The sequence below is a fragment of the Physella acuta genome, unplaced genomic scaffold, assembly GCF_028476545.2.
Source record: "Physella acuta isolate Inbredline_101_S28 unplaced genomic scaffold, ASM2847654v3 ptg000034l, whole genome shotgun sequence".
Classification (NCBI taxonomy): Eukaryota; Metazoa; Mollusca; class Gastropoda; family Physidae; genus Physella; species Physella acuta.
The window spans coordinates 5,001-17,928 of record NW_026731554.1 but is presented as its reverse complement, the minus strand read 5'-3'; the positions used below and the strand labels follow the sequence as shown (position 1 = coordinate 17,928).

Below are 12,928 nucleotides of genomic sequence, written 5' to 3'. Positions count from 1 at the left end.
TTTGCTTCATTTTAAACTAGATCTATATCACTGAAATATTTAGTGTACACCTGTCAGCTTAAATATACTGTTTGTCTGACAATTTCATCATATTATTTATAGGCTACTAAAGAACATTGATGAAGGGGAGACATTTTTTAGCGAACTCATTGCCAGTGGCCCTTTTGTCGGGTGCCTTTTTGTCCGGCGCCTAAGTTTGCGGATGACGGGTCCATTTGTTACTTGCCTTTAGTGATCGTTTAGTCACAAGCCGTTTTGACGCTGCGTCGATTGAACTGGGAAACATAAAATATCAAATAAGTGATTTTAGTAACATAGTTCTCAGCGGTTTAAAAATAAAATGAATTTCCAGACCATACAAAAAGCAGTGAGAAATGACGATGTCCAACTATTTTCTCACTTTTCTGAAACTGAAAGTAGATCGAGATCTAACTTATTTTCACATATTCACAAGAAAACGGGTGATACTATTGTGCACATAGCTTGCAGATATGGTAGTCACAAAATATTAAAATACGTTAGAGAATCAGATAAAAACTATGTTCGTTTGTTTGAAGTTTGCAACAACGACGGGAAGAGACCCCTTCATGATGCTGCGCAATACTCTCACCCAAACTGCCTACAGATTCTGCTTGAGAGTAAAGTTCAAGTTGATTCCCTAAAAAAGGGAGATTGGTATGCAAGAACAAAAATTACAAAATTACTAGACCTATTCAGTGGCGTCGCTAGGTCGATTGTTACCCGGTGTGGCACTTCGTGTGGTTTGTTGCCCACCCCCCCCCCTCAAGAAACAGAATAGACTATTTTATATATTATATAGATCTATATAATATATATTATACGAGCCGGCCCGCGGCATAACATACGCCGCTATTTAGTTGTTGTTTTTTCTACTTTTCAGTAATTCATAATTTGTGAATTCGACAGTACCAACGCTGACACTGAAAATATTTCTTTAAAACACTATAAGTAGCTCGTTAAGGACCATAACCCCCCCCCCCCCAACGTTTAAAATCGTTTCAAACTAAATTATCTGCCCCTAATAGTTGTCACTAATCCCGGCTCTGTTTGTAAACATTTAGAGTGAACCACAGCTCACTAAGACCATGTAGGGGTGGGGATGGTAGGGAGCGCGTTTACAGCTTGTTTTCTAGCGTCTCCCAGAAGAGAATTATATATATAGATATCTAGGTCTACTTAACTAGCCGTAGCAGTGAGTGTGTTAACCATTTTCATGACTCATTTGGATGAGGCCCTTACTAACACAACTGACTCAACAGTAACAACATTATAAAAGATTATTATGCCTTAACTGATCCAGAGGCGTAGCGAGGGGGCGGGGCGGGGGGGGACATATGTCCCCGGGCACCGACCTTAGGGGGGGCGCCAAATTGAAAGTTTGAGGGGGGGGGGGTGCAAATGAAAAGTTCGAGGGGGGGTGCAAATGAAAAGTTTGAGGGGGGGTGCAAATGAAAAGTTCGAGGGGGGGGGGGTGCAAATCGAAAATTTGCTCCCGAGGGGGCCGCCAAATTGAAAGTATGTCCCCGGGCGCCGGGAAGGGTTGCTACGCCTCTGAACTGATCACAAGGGTTGTACTGTAGTATGAACACTTGCTCACTATTGTTTTGTGCAGAAAAAGACTATTTAATTTAAAAACTATTCAATTAGTGTAGGGCGCAGCTTCACCTACTTGATTTTATTGTTGCCTTGGTAATGGAAATCATGTCCAATAGAAAATACCAGACCTGTGTTTTTTTTTGGCCATTTAAACTGCAAAATTATATAAGTAAAATATAAGTCAAACTTTTAAACAATAAACGTTTACTTAGTGTTTGTTGTGCACTTGCTATGTGTAGTTTATTTATCTGACATTCAGGGTATACCGGAGCATAAGATAAGGTAAACTATTATATTAAACTTGCAGGCATTTTAGTGTTCCACCTGCAGTATATTTGTTCAATAGGATGAGTTTTCTTTAATTATTTTTAAAATTTTACCTACTCCATTGCAAGTGTATAATATTCTTAGTCTAGCTTATTTGCAGGATTAGCCTTAAATGTTATAGTAAGCTGACACTACTGTCAATTATATTCCATTTTTAGGACACCATTAATGCTTGCATGCACGAAAAGTTCTACTGAGGTGATCAGAATGTTAGTAGAGGCAGGGGCTAACCAGTATCTCAAGAACAAAGATGGCTGGAATGCTTTTCATATAGCCTGCAGGTGTTGTACTTTTTATATGAATATAAATAAACATTTTCTATTGGAATAATGATTATAGTGGGTAAATTCCAGATAGTTATCTTAGCTCACCAGTTTGAATTGCTATCATAACTTTCTCACAATTTTTGTACATCATATGCATTGGGTTTAGATAAAGGCTATTTTCTACCAAAAAATAATAGTTAATTTGTCAATATTTTTAAAAATAATCAAAGTGACCCACTATTATTTTTAATTGGAGTTAGATTGTATCTAATTTTTTGTTAAAAATAAAACCCTTATTTCTTTTTGAACAGAGAGGGACACCTCTCAATACTTAAATGCCTGCTGGAAGCCGCATCTGATTCCTGGAATACAAAAAGTAAAAATCTGCGGAGCCCATTACACACTGCAGGTATTATTAACAACGTTGTTACCTTTCATTTATCTCTGATTGCTTGAGTTCTCCCTGTAAATTAATGTAAGACAACAGCTAATTGAAGTCTACAACAGGAGTGGATAAGACCTAAAAGTAAAAGTAAAGATTCCTCTTAAGAGCTAACGATCCATTGGGCAGATGAAGTGGAGTTCTAACGTGAGTTGGGTGGACTCGGGTTGTTCCACTAACTTGAACCCGGATTCAAACTCGAAACTTTCTCTAAGCAAATCAATAAAGACTAGTGCAAGACAGGCATTAGATTAGAATTCCTTTGTGACTTTATAAGAATTGGCAACCCTAAACAGACATTTCAGAATATAGCTTAAACTGCTGTTTTGATTTGTTTAAGCAGATCTTTGCCTTAAACTTTTGAAATGGAAGAATATATTTTAGTTTGATTGCTATTATATCTTATGCTTTATTGTTGATATAAAAGCAGTGGTCGATGACTTGATCAGTTTAAAAAATAGAAAAAAAGATTTAGACTTAAAATCTTAACTTGGTTTTATAGTTATAAGTTTACTATCTTGAAATTATTTTTATGCAACTAAATAATTATAATAACATTAAAAATGCTTTTTGTCTCTAATATTTACAATTGCCAAATACAATTTGATAGTTTTAGTTTCTTACAAGTAAACTCAAGAATGTAATCACCTTAAGTTTTCAGAAATATAAGCCAAAGTCTCACATGCACATTCAATATTTGTTGACATTATTACTTTCAGCTTTGCGTGGAAAAACAGAGGTAGTGAAACATCTGGTGTGTCTATATAAAACAGATGAGGAAGACAGTTGCGGTATCACACCTTTAATGGATGCATTGAGAGGAGGACATGTTGATACAGCTCTTGTATTAATTGATCTCCATGGAGTATGTCATTCAAACTAGTTTAACACAATACTTCTACCTATAAAATGTGTGTGTGTCTGTGTGTGTATATATATATATATATATATATATATATATATATATATATATATATATATATATATATATATATAAACCACCATACGCCTCCATGTCTCTCTTGGCCTTCTCTGATTTCTTTTTCCTTGAGATTTACAATTTAGTGCCATTCCTGCGATTTCATCTGGATTAATTCTTAGGATGTGTCCCATCCATCGGCATGTTTTTTCAATTATTTTGGAAACTGCTTATATTTTCATCTTTCCTACTAGTCTATCATTTGAGTTTGTGTTAGGCCAGTGTATGTTTTTTATCCTTTGCAAGCACTTAGTTTGGATAGAGTCCAGTGATCTGCCTGTGGCAGTTGTTACTTTCCAGCATTTGCTGCCACACAGTAGGACGCTAAGGACGTTTCTTTTGAAATGTCTGCATTTGGTCTTGGAGATTTTCTTCATATATTTATATATGTATATAATTTTATTTTTATGTTAAAATTTTAAGTACAAGTGAAACATTTTAACTGTTATTAACAAAGAAATACACAAATACATTGTTAAAAATTAATTATTCTTTTATAGGCAGATTTAACAAAGGAGGATAAAGTTGGCAGGCAAGCAATACATCACATTGCTCAATCTGGTCAAATTTTAGCTCTTCATCAAGTCACTGAAAGGGGAATATCTGTCAACACTAAATCTGGGATTAGTGGAGAGATGCCTCTTCATACTGCTGCTAAGGTACTCTAAGTTACAATGGGTTTGTTACTGTATTGCTAAATTAAATCTTTAAGAAAAAAATATTTCTTTGTTTTATTTCTAAATTGTTTAATTTCTTTTTTAACTGAAGGAAGGACAAATAGAAATGGGAAAAAAGCTATTGATTCTTGGGGCAGATATTAATGCTGTTGATTTAAATGGACGTACAGGTAGGTTTTATCTATATTTTTAACCCTTTTATGACCAGAACTATGCTCACAGCGTTCACGATTTTATTGGATTGGACATTTTTGTGTTTACATCATGCAGTTTTTCTATTAATTTGATTTAATATTTTTTAGAACTTCTGGGTAAAAGCAAACGCAAAACTTATTTCTAAACACTGCTGAATCCCATTCAGCTGCCTTGGCTTAATAGTTTACCAAAAGAAATATTTTTCCAAAACTGACCTAAAGCATGATTTTACTAGAAAACTGATGTATTATTGTTTTCTAGAAATGAAAACTCACTAAAATATTTTTTATCATTGATTTTCCTAAGTAGTTGATAATTTTCCCTCCTTGTAAAAAGTAACTCATTATTATTTTTTGTAATCAAACTTCCTTGTTTTGTTAATAAATTGTTACTTAAAATCAATCTTAGTGTGTAAATATTTAAATTATGATTAATTTATATATAGGCCTATATATTGTGTAGATTTTAAATAAAAGATATTAGTGTTTTTGCAGTGTAGATAACAAAACCAGTGAAGGGGTGGGGGTATTTTGGTGGAACTTGAGAATAGTTCTGGTTATAAAGAGTTAGTAAGATTTTTAAAATTTAATTATTTTTTTTTCAGTTAACCAAATTAATTTTTACTCTTTCTCTGTGTGTTAATTTAACCACTGTTTTGAGCTTGAGATTTTTGGGTTAACATTGGTGTGCTTTACCTGTTGACCATATTTTCATAAGGAAAACTTCAAATGTGATGTGCTTTCTCTTACTTTTCAATGCATTATAAGATTTAAAATTACTTGATTATATATTTTTTACTTTGAAAAACATCTTGTCAATGTTTCCCCGCTAAATCAAATTTGAGAGTAAGCAAATGTATTCTTTAGCTCTTCATTATGCCAGTGCTGGACAACAGTCTGAGTTTGTCAAGTTACTTTTGATTCAAGGGGCACAACTTCTTGCTGACAAAAACAATCAGTTCCCTCCCCAGCTAGCCAAAAAACAAAATGTTCTGGATGCTTTTGGGATCACATGAGGGTAATTATTTTCAACCAATCAAATTTCCAGCAACTGAAACTAAAACACTAATTAAAGTAATTATTTTTAAATTAACCATCACTTTAATTAAACATTTAATGTTCTATTACTAGAATGTAACATGATTAATAAAATCTATTTTTTCCGCAAATTTATTCTAACTTGTTCACCATCTCTTCAAGAATGTATAAGATTAAACATTTTCTTTACTTTATTCTTAACATTATTAAGCTCATAACTATAGGTTAAGTTTATTAACTAATTCATTCTGTACCCCTACTTTCCTGTCATATAACTAGTAGGAAAATGACTAGCTGTTGCATTAGCCAAGTAGAAGTGTTGGAATTGTTTCAGTCAGGAACTGCTCATTTTTAAATAAACTTTCAGCTAGTGACACCATTTTCAAATGTTTGATTTTATCAATATTTCTCTGCCGTGTGTGTTTAAAGAAAGTTAAACCATTTTCAGAGACATAAAGATGAAATAATCTTTTTTTTTAGGTAGGTCCCACTCGGTAAAAATTATTTAAAAACTGCTCACAGACTCTCTATTTGTTGATGCTCCTATGGATGGAGGCTAAGGTGCCACACTTCCTGCTGTATGGAGATCGGAAGGGAAGGCAATTTTAAAAACTGTAAACATTGTTAAATTATTATGAAAAAAACAAACACCGAATTTTTTTTTTCAACAAAAAAGTTTTGAAAGACCCATAGCATGTCCTGTGAAATGAACCGAAAATTGGATTTAATAAAGACAGAACGCCAAAAAATAAAAATTCTACACATTTATTTTGTGTGTGTGTGTGTGCAGTAAACTTGAATACTTGGTCTCAAGTAACCTTGATAAGTATGTGGAAAGATCTAGATAAATGCTGATATGTCAATGCTTTGAGCAATATGTCAGAGCATGTACCACTGTCAAAATATAATGTAATTTTTAAACAATTTTAATTGACTTTGCATTCTATTCTAATCTTTATAGTTTTTAAATCTGGTAGTGAATTTAACTGGTTTAGTTATGACACTAATTCAATTAAACACAGTGACAAAAATATATTTAAATTTCCAAAACACCCTCATTGTCTGAAGGTTATAGGTGGTCATGGAATATATCTGGTTTATACATGGGTTAAAATATTAATGCAACTCTTGATTTATAGAAAATACTGCTGTGAATATAATAAGTAGTTGTTTTTTTTAAACAATGAAGTTTAGATGCTGGTATGTGTCAACTTGAGGTTGTTGAAAACCTTAATGAATTACTTTTTAGAACATCATAGAACATTAGTTATAATATATAACAAAGATAGCATAAGATGAGGAAAGCCATTAATTATCACACAACCTTAAATAGTAAAAACTAACCAACAAGTTGCAGAAACTTAATTAGCAACTGGTTACAGTAGAAAAAAAAAAACTTTTTTTCTGAATAGTTTTATCACAGTCAGTACATGACATGTAGGCATTCAATGAACAATGGCAATCACAGTAAAGCAGATTCAATTTTTTTTAAACAAATAAGCTTTTCGTTCAAATTTGAAGGTCACTTTAGGAAGAAAATTATTGGGAGAGTATTAGCATTGAAATAAACCATTTCATGTATGTTAAAAAAATTTTAAAAAAAATTAGTTTTCTTTTGAATATTCAAAAACACTATCCCTCCAAAATGGGTCAAATTATCTGTCAATGCTGTATTTTACTTAATTACCGGTCAACCACTGGACCAATTGTTTTGAGCTTGATTTTAACACAAAAATGAATGTTAAATTTTGCATGTATGCATGAGGGTGAGTAGGTTTAAGGTTTACTATTCCTGTCACTACTAGCATGGGTCAACATGACCTGTATATATTTTATATAGCAAAAAAAAAAATTCTAGATGTTATACCACATCACCTCAGACAATCCAACCAAACTTGGGTGAAATAGGACCAACTACTTGACTTAAGCTTGAAACACATGGAACCATATTTTGATAAATCAATTATATAGAGAACAACTAATGTATCAATCTCTGATAACTTTGTACTTGAAATTGAACTAAGTTTTTGGCTAGTAATCTGGGTCAAGCATGCATATTGATGCAAAAATGATGACATCAAGATAGAAAGACTGCTTGAAATCATCCATGTATGGCTCTTGCAAAATGCCCCAATGGTCAAACTTAAAGGTAGCTAATGAACACGTTTTTCAATATGCTACATATGGCATCAATTTGCAACAAATGTTATCAAGTTGAAATTAAAAGTGATGGCTATTACAAATAGGCAGCAGTAGATTTTACAAAATTTGTATAGTCAAAGAGTTGGCTCTGCCCCAGTCAAGCATTCAGCACAGAAAACTATATCCAAGCTACTGCTATTCACATTGGATCAAATAGTGAATAAAATAGGCCCTTCTGATGCGGAGTGTTGGGCCCAATACCGTCATTTAAACAATAGTTGTTTTGCGAGGTGCGATAATATGTAAGATGGGAAAACAATAATTTTGATTTTTATGAAGTTTCTTGCTAATGCAAAATTGATTGGTAGTAGTGGTATCAGGTTTTATATTTATTAATATCAAGTTTTATATTATCTACAACTACAAACTATACCAATAATATATCTAAAGCTAAAATTTTGTGCCACAGATCTATGTTAACTATAATTTTTGCCAATTTATCATTAAGACTATAGCTATTCAATATCTAAATTTACATATGAAATTTAATGTATGAGAATCAAACTGACCCACCTTGTCAAGAAATTTTTTTTTTACCTTGTATAGTAATGGAATACAGAAAAACTATTTATTTGGGAACAGCCGAATATCTTCAAATAAAATACTTAAAAAAAACTTTTAAAAAAACCACGTTTTTCTTGTGGACTAAAAAGTAGAAAATAACTATTTACATACATTTGATGACAAAAAACGTGGGTACGTTCACCATCAAATTTCCCGACCCATCTGCCCGACCCACGTTTTTTGTCATCAAATGTATGTAAATAGTTATTTTCTACTTTTTAGTCCACAAGAAAAACGTGGTTTTTTTAAAAGTTTTTTTTAAGTATTTTATTTTCTCCTTTTTAGTCCGTTGCTACACATGAAAAACGTGGTTTTTAAAAAAGTTTTTTATATAGTTTATTTTCTACTTTATCTAATGACTTGATTAAGTATGAATTGACTAAGTGTTTATAAATACACGGACTAAAAAAATCTTGAGCGACCAGGATTCGAACCTGGGTTGTCGCGGCCACAACGCGAAGTACTAACCACTATACGATCACGGCCAGCGCGCTCACATCGATTGGGGCCGAAGTAACTGTGTCTATAAGCCTCCAGTCTTGTCGGTATCTTTAGAAATCATGTCCTCAATTTTATGGTCCTTGGGGCGTAATTAAATTAAGCTAATTACCGTCTCTAATTGCTAGTTTTTATGATTGCATCTGAAATTGTTAGGCGAAAGTAGCCTACATGCCAAATTTCAGATCTATTGAGCAATCAGAAGTGGGTTAATTTTCGATGTCAATTTTAACAACAAACACACGCGAAGCTGAGTTAATAAAAACGTGTTAATAAATACAATAGAAATAAGTTCTTAGCATTTGTCCAAATTTACACAGTTTATACTCAAGTAGTATGAGAAAAACAATTATTTGGGCGTAAGTAAAGTAAGTTAACTGCTAATTATTATTGATGGAAAATAAAATAAAATCAATTTAAGTAGAACTTCATTGTGCTTAATCGAGTCAGTTGGCTCTTTACTTTATAGCAAATCTAGTTAAGATCGCAACTTTGTGAACCAAAGACTGACCTCCCCTGCCTAGAGAAAACAATAATCAGGGGAAACAACTTAGCTGGCCTGGTGATTTTGACCTCACCATATTCACCATAAGGGAGCTCACTCTTATGAATAGAACTATTTTTAGTTTATATCAAAGCCCTTGTTGGGAAATGAGACTGTTGTGGTGTAGCTCTGTTTGTTGGATGTCTGACACATCCACCTGATGAAAAACATCGTGATGATAAAAAACTGGAGCAGGCTCAGCCCACTGAGACATCCCACCACAGTCCAGAAGAGGCTTTTGTCGTATTCATCTGAAAAATACCATGTGCTCATCAGCGGAATTTACTCTACTTACATTTAATTTAACATTCAGGCCCACATTGTTGAACAAACTCAGTTTGAATGTTCTTGAGGTAAATCAAATATATTATCACATTCAAACAACACTTTTTATATAACTGGATATTTAACGAAATAATACTTAATTAAATTAAATTGTAAACGTTAAGACCAACCTTACAGTTACAGTATCAAAATTACAAAACGTCGAAGAAAAGACAAAAAAAAACTTTGCTTAAAATACGAAGAAATAAACTTGATCAAAATTACGAAACTTTCACAAAAAGACAAATAATAAAAAAAAAAAACTTTGTTTAAAATACGAAAAAATTAACTAGATCAAAATTCTGAAACTTTTACACTAATATACATTGACCAAATAAAAAAACCAAAACCACTTAGTTTAAAATTTGAAGAAATTAACGGTTATAATCAACAACTGTGGGTCATTCGACTTACCTTTAATATCAAATCTCTGCCACATCCCGATAACCAAAAATATCAGGATAACAATAAACTGTAGCACGACCAGACCCATCAAACATCCCACAATTATCCAGATTAGTTTTTTGTAGTACTCGTCTGAAAGTAACGGTCACAAGTCAATGATAGTCACATGTTGTTTTTTTTTTATCCATTACAATAATTTGCATGGCTACTTTAGGGTGACCAGAAAACAGAGCAACAGAAAAATGTGCATGTTTTTTTTTTAAATTGATAAATACAAAAGCATCAGTAAAGAATGATCTCATAAAATACCAAAAACATCAGTAAAGAATGATCTCATGAAATACCAAAAACATCAGTAAAGAATGATCTCACGAAATACCAAAAACATCAGTAAAGAAAAATCTCATGAAATACCAAAAACATCAGTAAAGAATGATCTCATGAAATACCAAAAACATCAGTAAAGAATAATCTCATGAAATACCAAAAACATCAGTAAAGAATGATCTCATGAAATACCAAAAACATCAGTAAAGAATGATCTCATGAAATACCAAAAACATCAGTAAAGAATAATCTCACGAAATACCAAAAACATCAGTAAAGAATGATCTCATGAAATACCAAAAACATCAGTAAAGAATGATCTCATGAAATACCAAAAACATCAGTAAAGAATGATCTCATGAAATACCTAAAATATCAGTAAAGAATGATCTCATGAAATACCAAAAACATCAGTGAAGAATGATCTCATGAAATACCAAAAACATCAGTAAAGAATGATCTCATGAAATACCAAAAACATCAGTAAAACTGATCTCACGAAATACCAAAAACATCAGTAAAGAATGATCTCACGAAATACCAAAAAACAGCAGTAAAGAATGATCTCACGAAATACCAAAAACATCAGTAAAGAATTATCTCACGAAATACCAAAAACATCAGTAAAGAATGATCTCATGAAATAACAAAAACATCAGTAAAGAATGATCTCACGAAATACCAAAAACAGCAGTAAAGAATGATCTCATGAAATACCAAAAACATCAGTAAAGAATGATCTCACGAAATACCAAAAACATCAGTAAAGAAAAATCTCATGAAATACCAAAAACATCAGTAAAGAATGATCTCATGAAATACCAAAAACATCAGTAAAGAATAATCTCACGAAATACCAAAAACATCAGTAAAGAATGATCTCATGAAATACCAAAAACATCAGTAAAGAATGATCTCACGAAATACCAAAAACATCAGTAAAACTGATCTCACGAAATACCAAAAACATCAGTAAAGAATGATCTCACGAAATACCAAAAACAGCAGTAAAGAATGATCTCACGAAATACCAAAAACATCAGTAAAGAATTATCTCACGAAATACCAAAAACATCAGTAAAGAATGATCTCATGAAATAACAAAAACATCAGTAAAGAATGATCTCACGAAATACCAAAAACAGCAGTAAAGAATGATCTCATGAAATACCAAAAACATCAGTAAAGAATGATCTCACGAAATACCAAAAACATCAGTAAAGAAAAATCTCATGAAATACCAAAAACATCAGTAAAGAATGATCTCACGAAATACCAAAAACATCAGTAAAGAATGATCTCACGAAATATCAAAAACATCAGTGTTGTAGGGCATCAAGACTTCCATAAAAAAATGTTGCAGATTTCATGACTTAACCTACCCGATGTAGATCATAAACACAGCACCAAATGGTGTAGTCTTGAAGAATTTCAACCTCGGATGTTGTTGTAGATCATTTAGACTTTTAACACCAGATGTTGTAGATCATTTAGACTTTTAACATCAGATGTTGTAGATCATTTAGACTTTTAACACCAGATGTTGTAGATCATTTAGACTTTTAACATCAGATGTTGTAGATCATTTAGACTTTCAACACCAGATGTTGTAGATCATTTAGACTTTTAACATCAGATGTTGTAGATCATTTAGACTTTTAACACCAGATGTTGTAGATCATTTAGACTTTTAACATCAGATGTTGTAGATCATTTAGACTTTTAACACCAGATGTTGTAGATCATTTAGACTTTCAACACCAGATGTTGTAGATCATTTAGACTTTTAACATCAGATGTTGTAGATCATTTAGACTTTTAACACCAGATGTTGTAGATCATTTAGACTTTTAACACCAGATGTTGTAGATCATTTAGACTTTTAACATCAGATGTTGTAGATCATTTAGACTTTTAACACCAGATGTTGTAGATCATTTAGACTTTCAACACCAGATGTTGTAGATCATTTAGACTTTTAACATCAGATGTTGTAGATCATTTAGACTTTTAACATCAGATGTTGTAGATCATTTAGACTTTTAACATCAGATGTTGTAGATCATTTAGACTTTCAACACCAGATGTTGTAGATCATTTAGACTTTCAACACCAGATGTTGTAGATCATTTAGACTTTTAACATCAGATGTTGTAGATCATTTAGACTTTTAACATCAGATGTTGTAGATCATTTAGACTTTCAACACCAGATGTTGTAGATCATTTAGACTTTTAACATCAGATGTTGTAGATCATTTAGACTTTTAACATCAGATGTTGTAGATCATTTAGACTTTCAACACCAGATGTTGTAGATCATTTAGACTTTTAACACCAGATGTTGTAGATCATTTAGACTTTCAACACCAGATGTTGTAGATCATTTAGACTTTTAACACCAGATGTTGTAGATCATTTAGACTTTTAACACCAGATGTTGTAGATCATTTAGACTTTCAACACCAGATGTTGTAGATCATTTAGACTTTTAACACCAGATGTTGTAGATCATTTAGACTTTT

At 32.3% G+C, this 12,928-nt stretch overlaps 2 protein-coding genes across 2 annotated transcripts in view; one reads left to right on the top strand and one right to left on the bottom strand.

The window, feature by feature from the left end:
- Positions 1–237: 237 nt before the first annotated feature.
- LOC131942255 (ankyrin repeat domain-containing protein 16) lies at positions 238–6,636 on the top strand. The gene is made up of 8 exons (XM_059302019.1): positions 238–675; positions 2,103–2,225; positions 2,522–2,619; positions 3,372–3,517; positions 4,132–4,290; positions 4,400–4,478; positions 5,370–5,520; positions 6,021–6,636. The coding sequence occupies exons 1-7, from the start codon at positions 341–343 to the stop codon at positions 5,516–5,518; spliced, it is 1,089 nt and encodes a 362-aa protein (XP_059158002.1). The 5' UTR covers positions 238–340; the 3' UTR covers positions 5,519–5,520; positions 6,021–6,636.
- Positions 6,637–9,094: 2,458 nt separating this feature from the next.
- LOC131942265 (uncharacterized) overlaps positions 9,095–12,928 on the bottom strand; it is a 5,315-nt gene continuing 1,481 nt past the window's right edge. The window contains exons 2-3 of the mRNA XM_059302032.1: positions 10,087–10,209; positions 9,095–9,599 (exon numbers count right to left, since the gene is read on the bottom strand). Of these exons, the coding sequence (XP_059158015.1) occupies positions 9,427–9,599; positions 10,087–10,209 (296 nt within the window). The 3' untranslated portion in view covers positions 9,095–9,426. The remainder of the gene's footprint in view (positions 9,600–10,086; positions 10,210–12,928) is intronic.

Coding starts and splice junctions, on each gene's coding strand:
- LOC131942255 (XM_059302019.1), top strand. CDS start 341: ATGAATTTCCAGACCATACAAAAAGCAGTGAGAAATGACGATGTCCAA. Junction 3,518..4,131: donor TATTAATTGATCTCCATGGA/GTATGTCATTCA, acceptor ATTCTTTTATAG/GCAGATTTAACAAAGGAGGA. Junction 4,291..4,399: donor CTCTTCATACTGCTGCTAAG/GTACTCTAAGTT, acceptor TTTTAACTGAAG/GAAGGACAAATAGAAATGGG.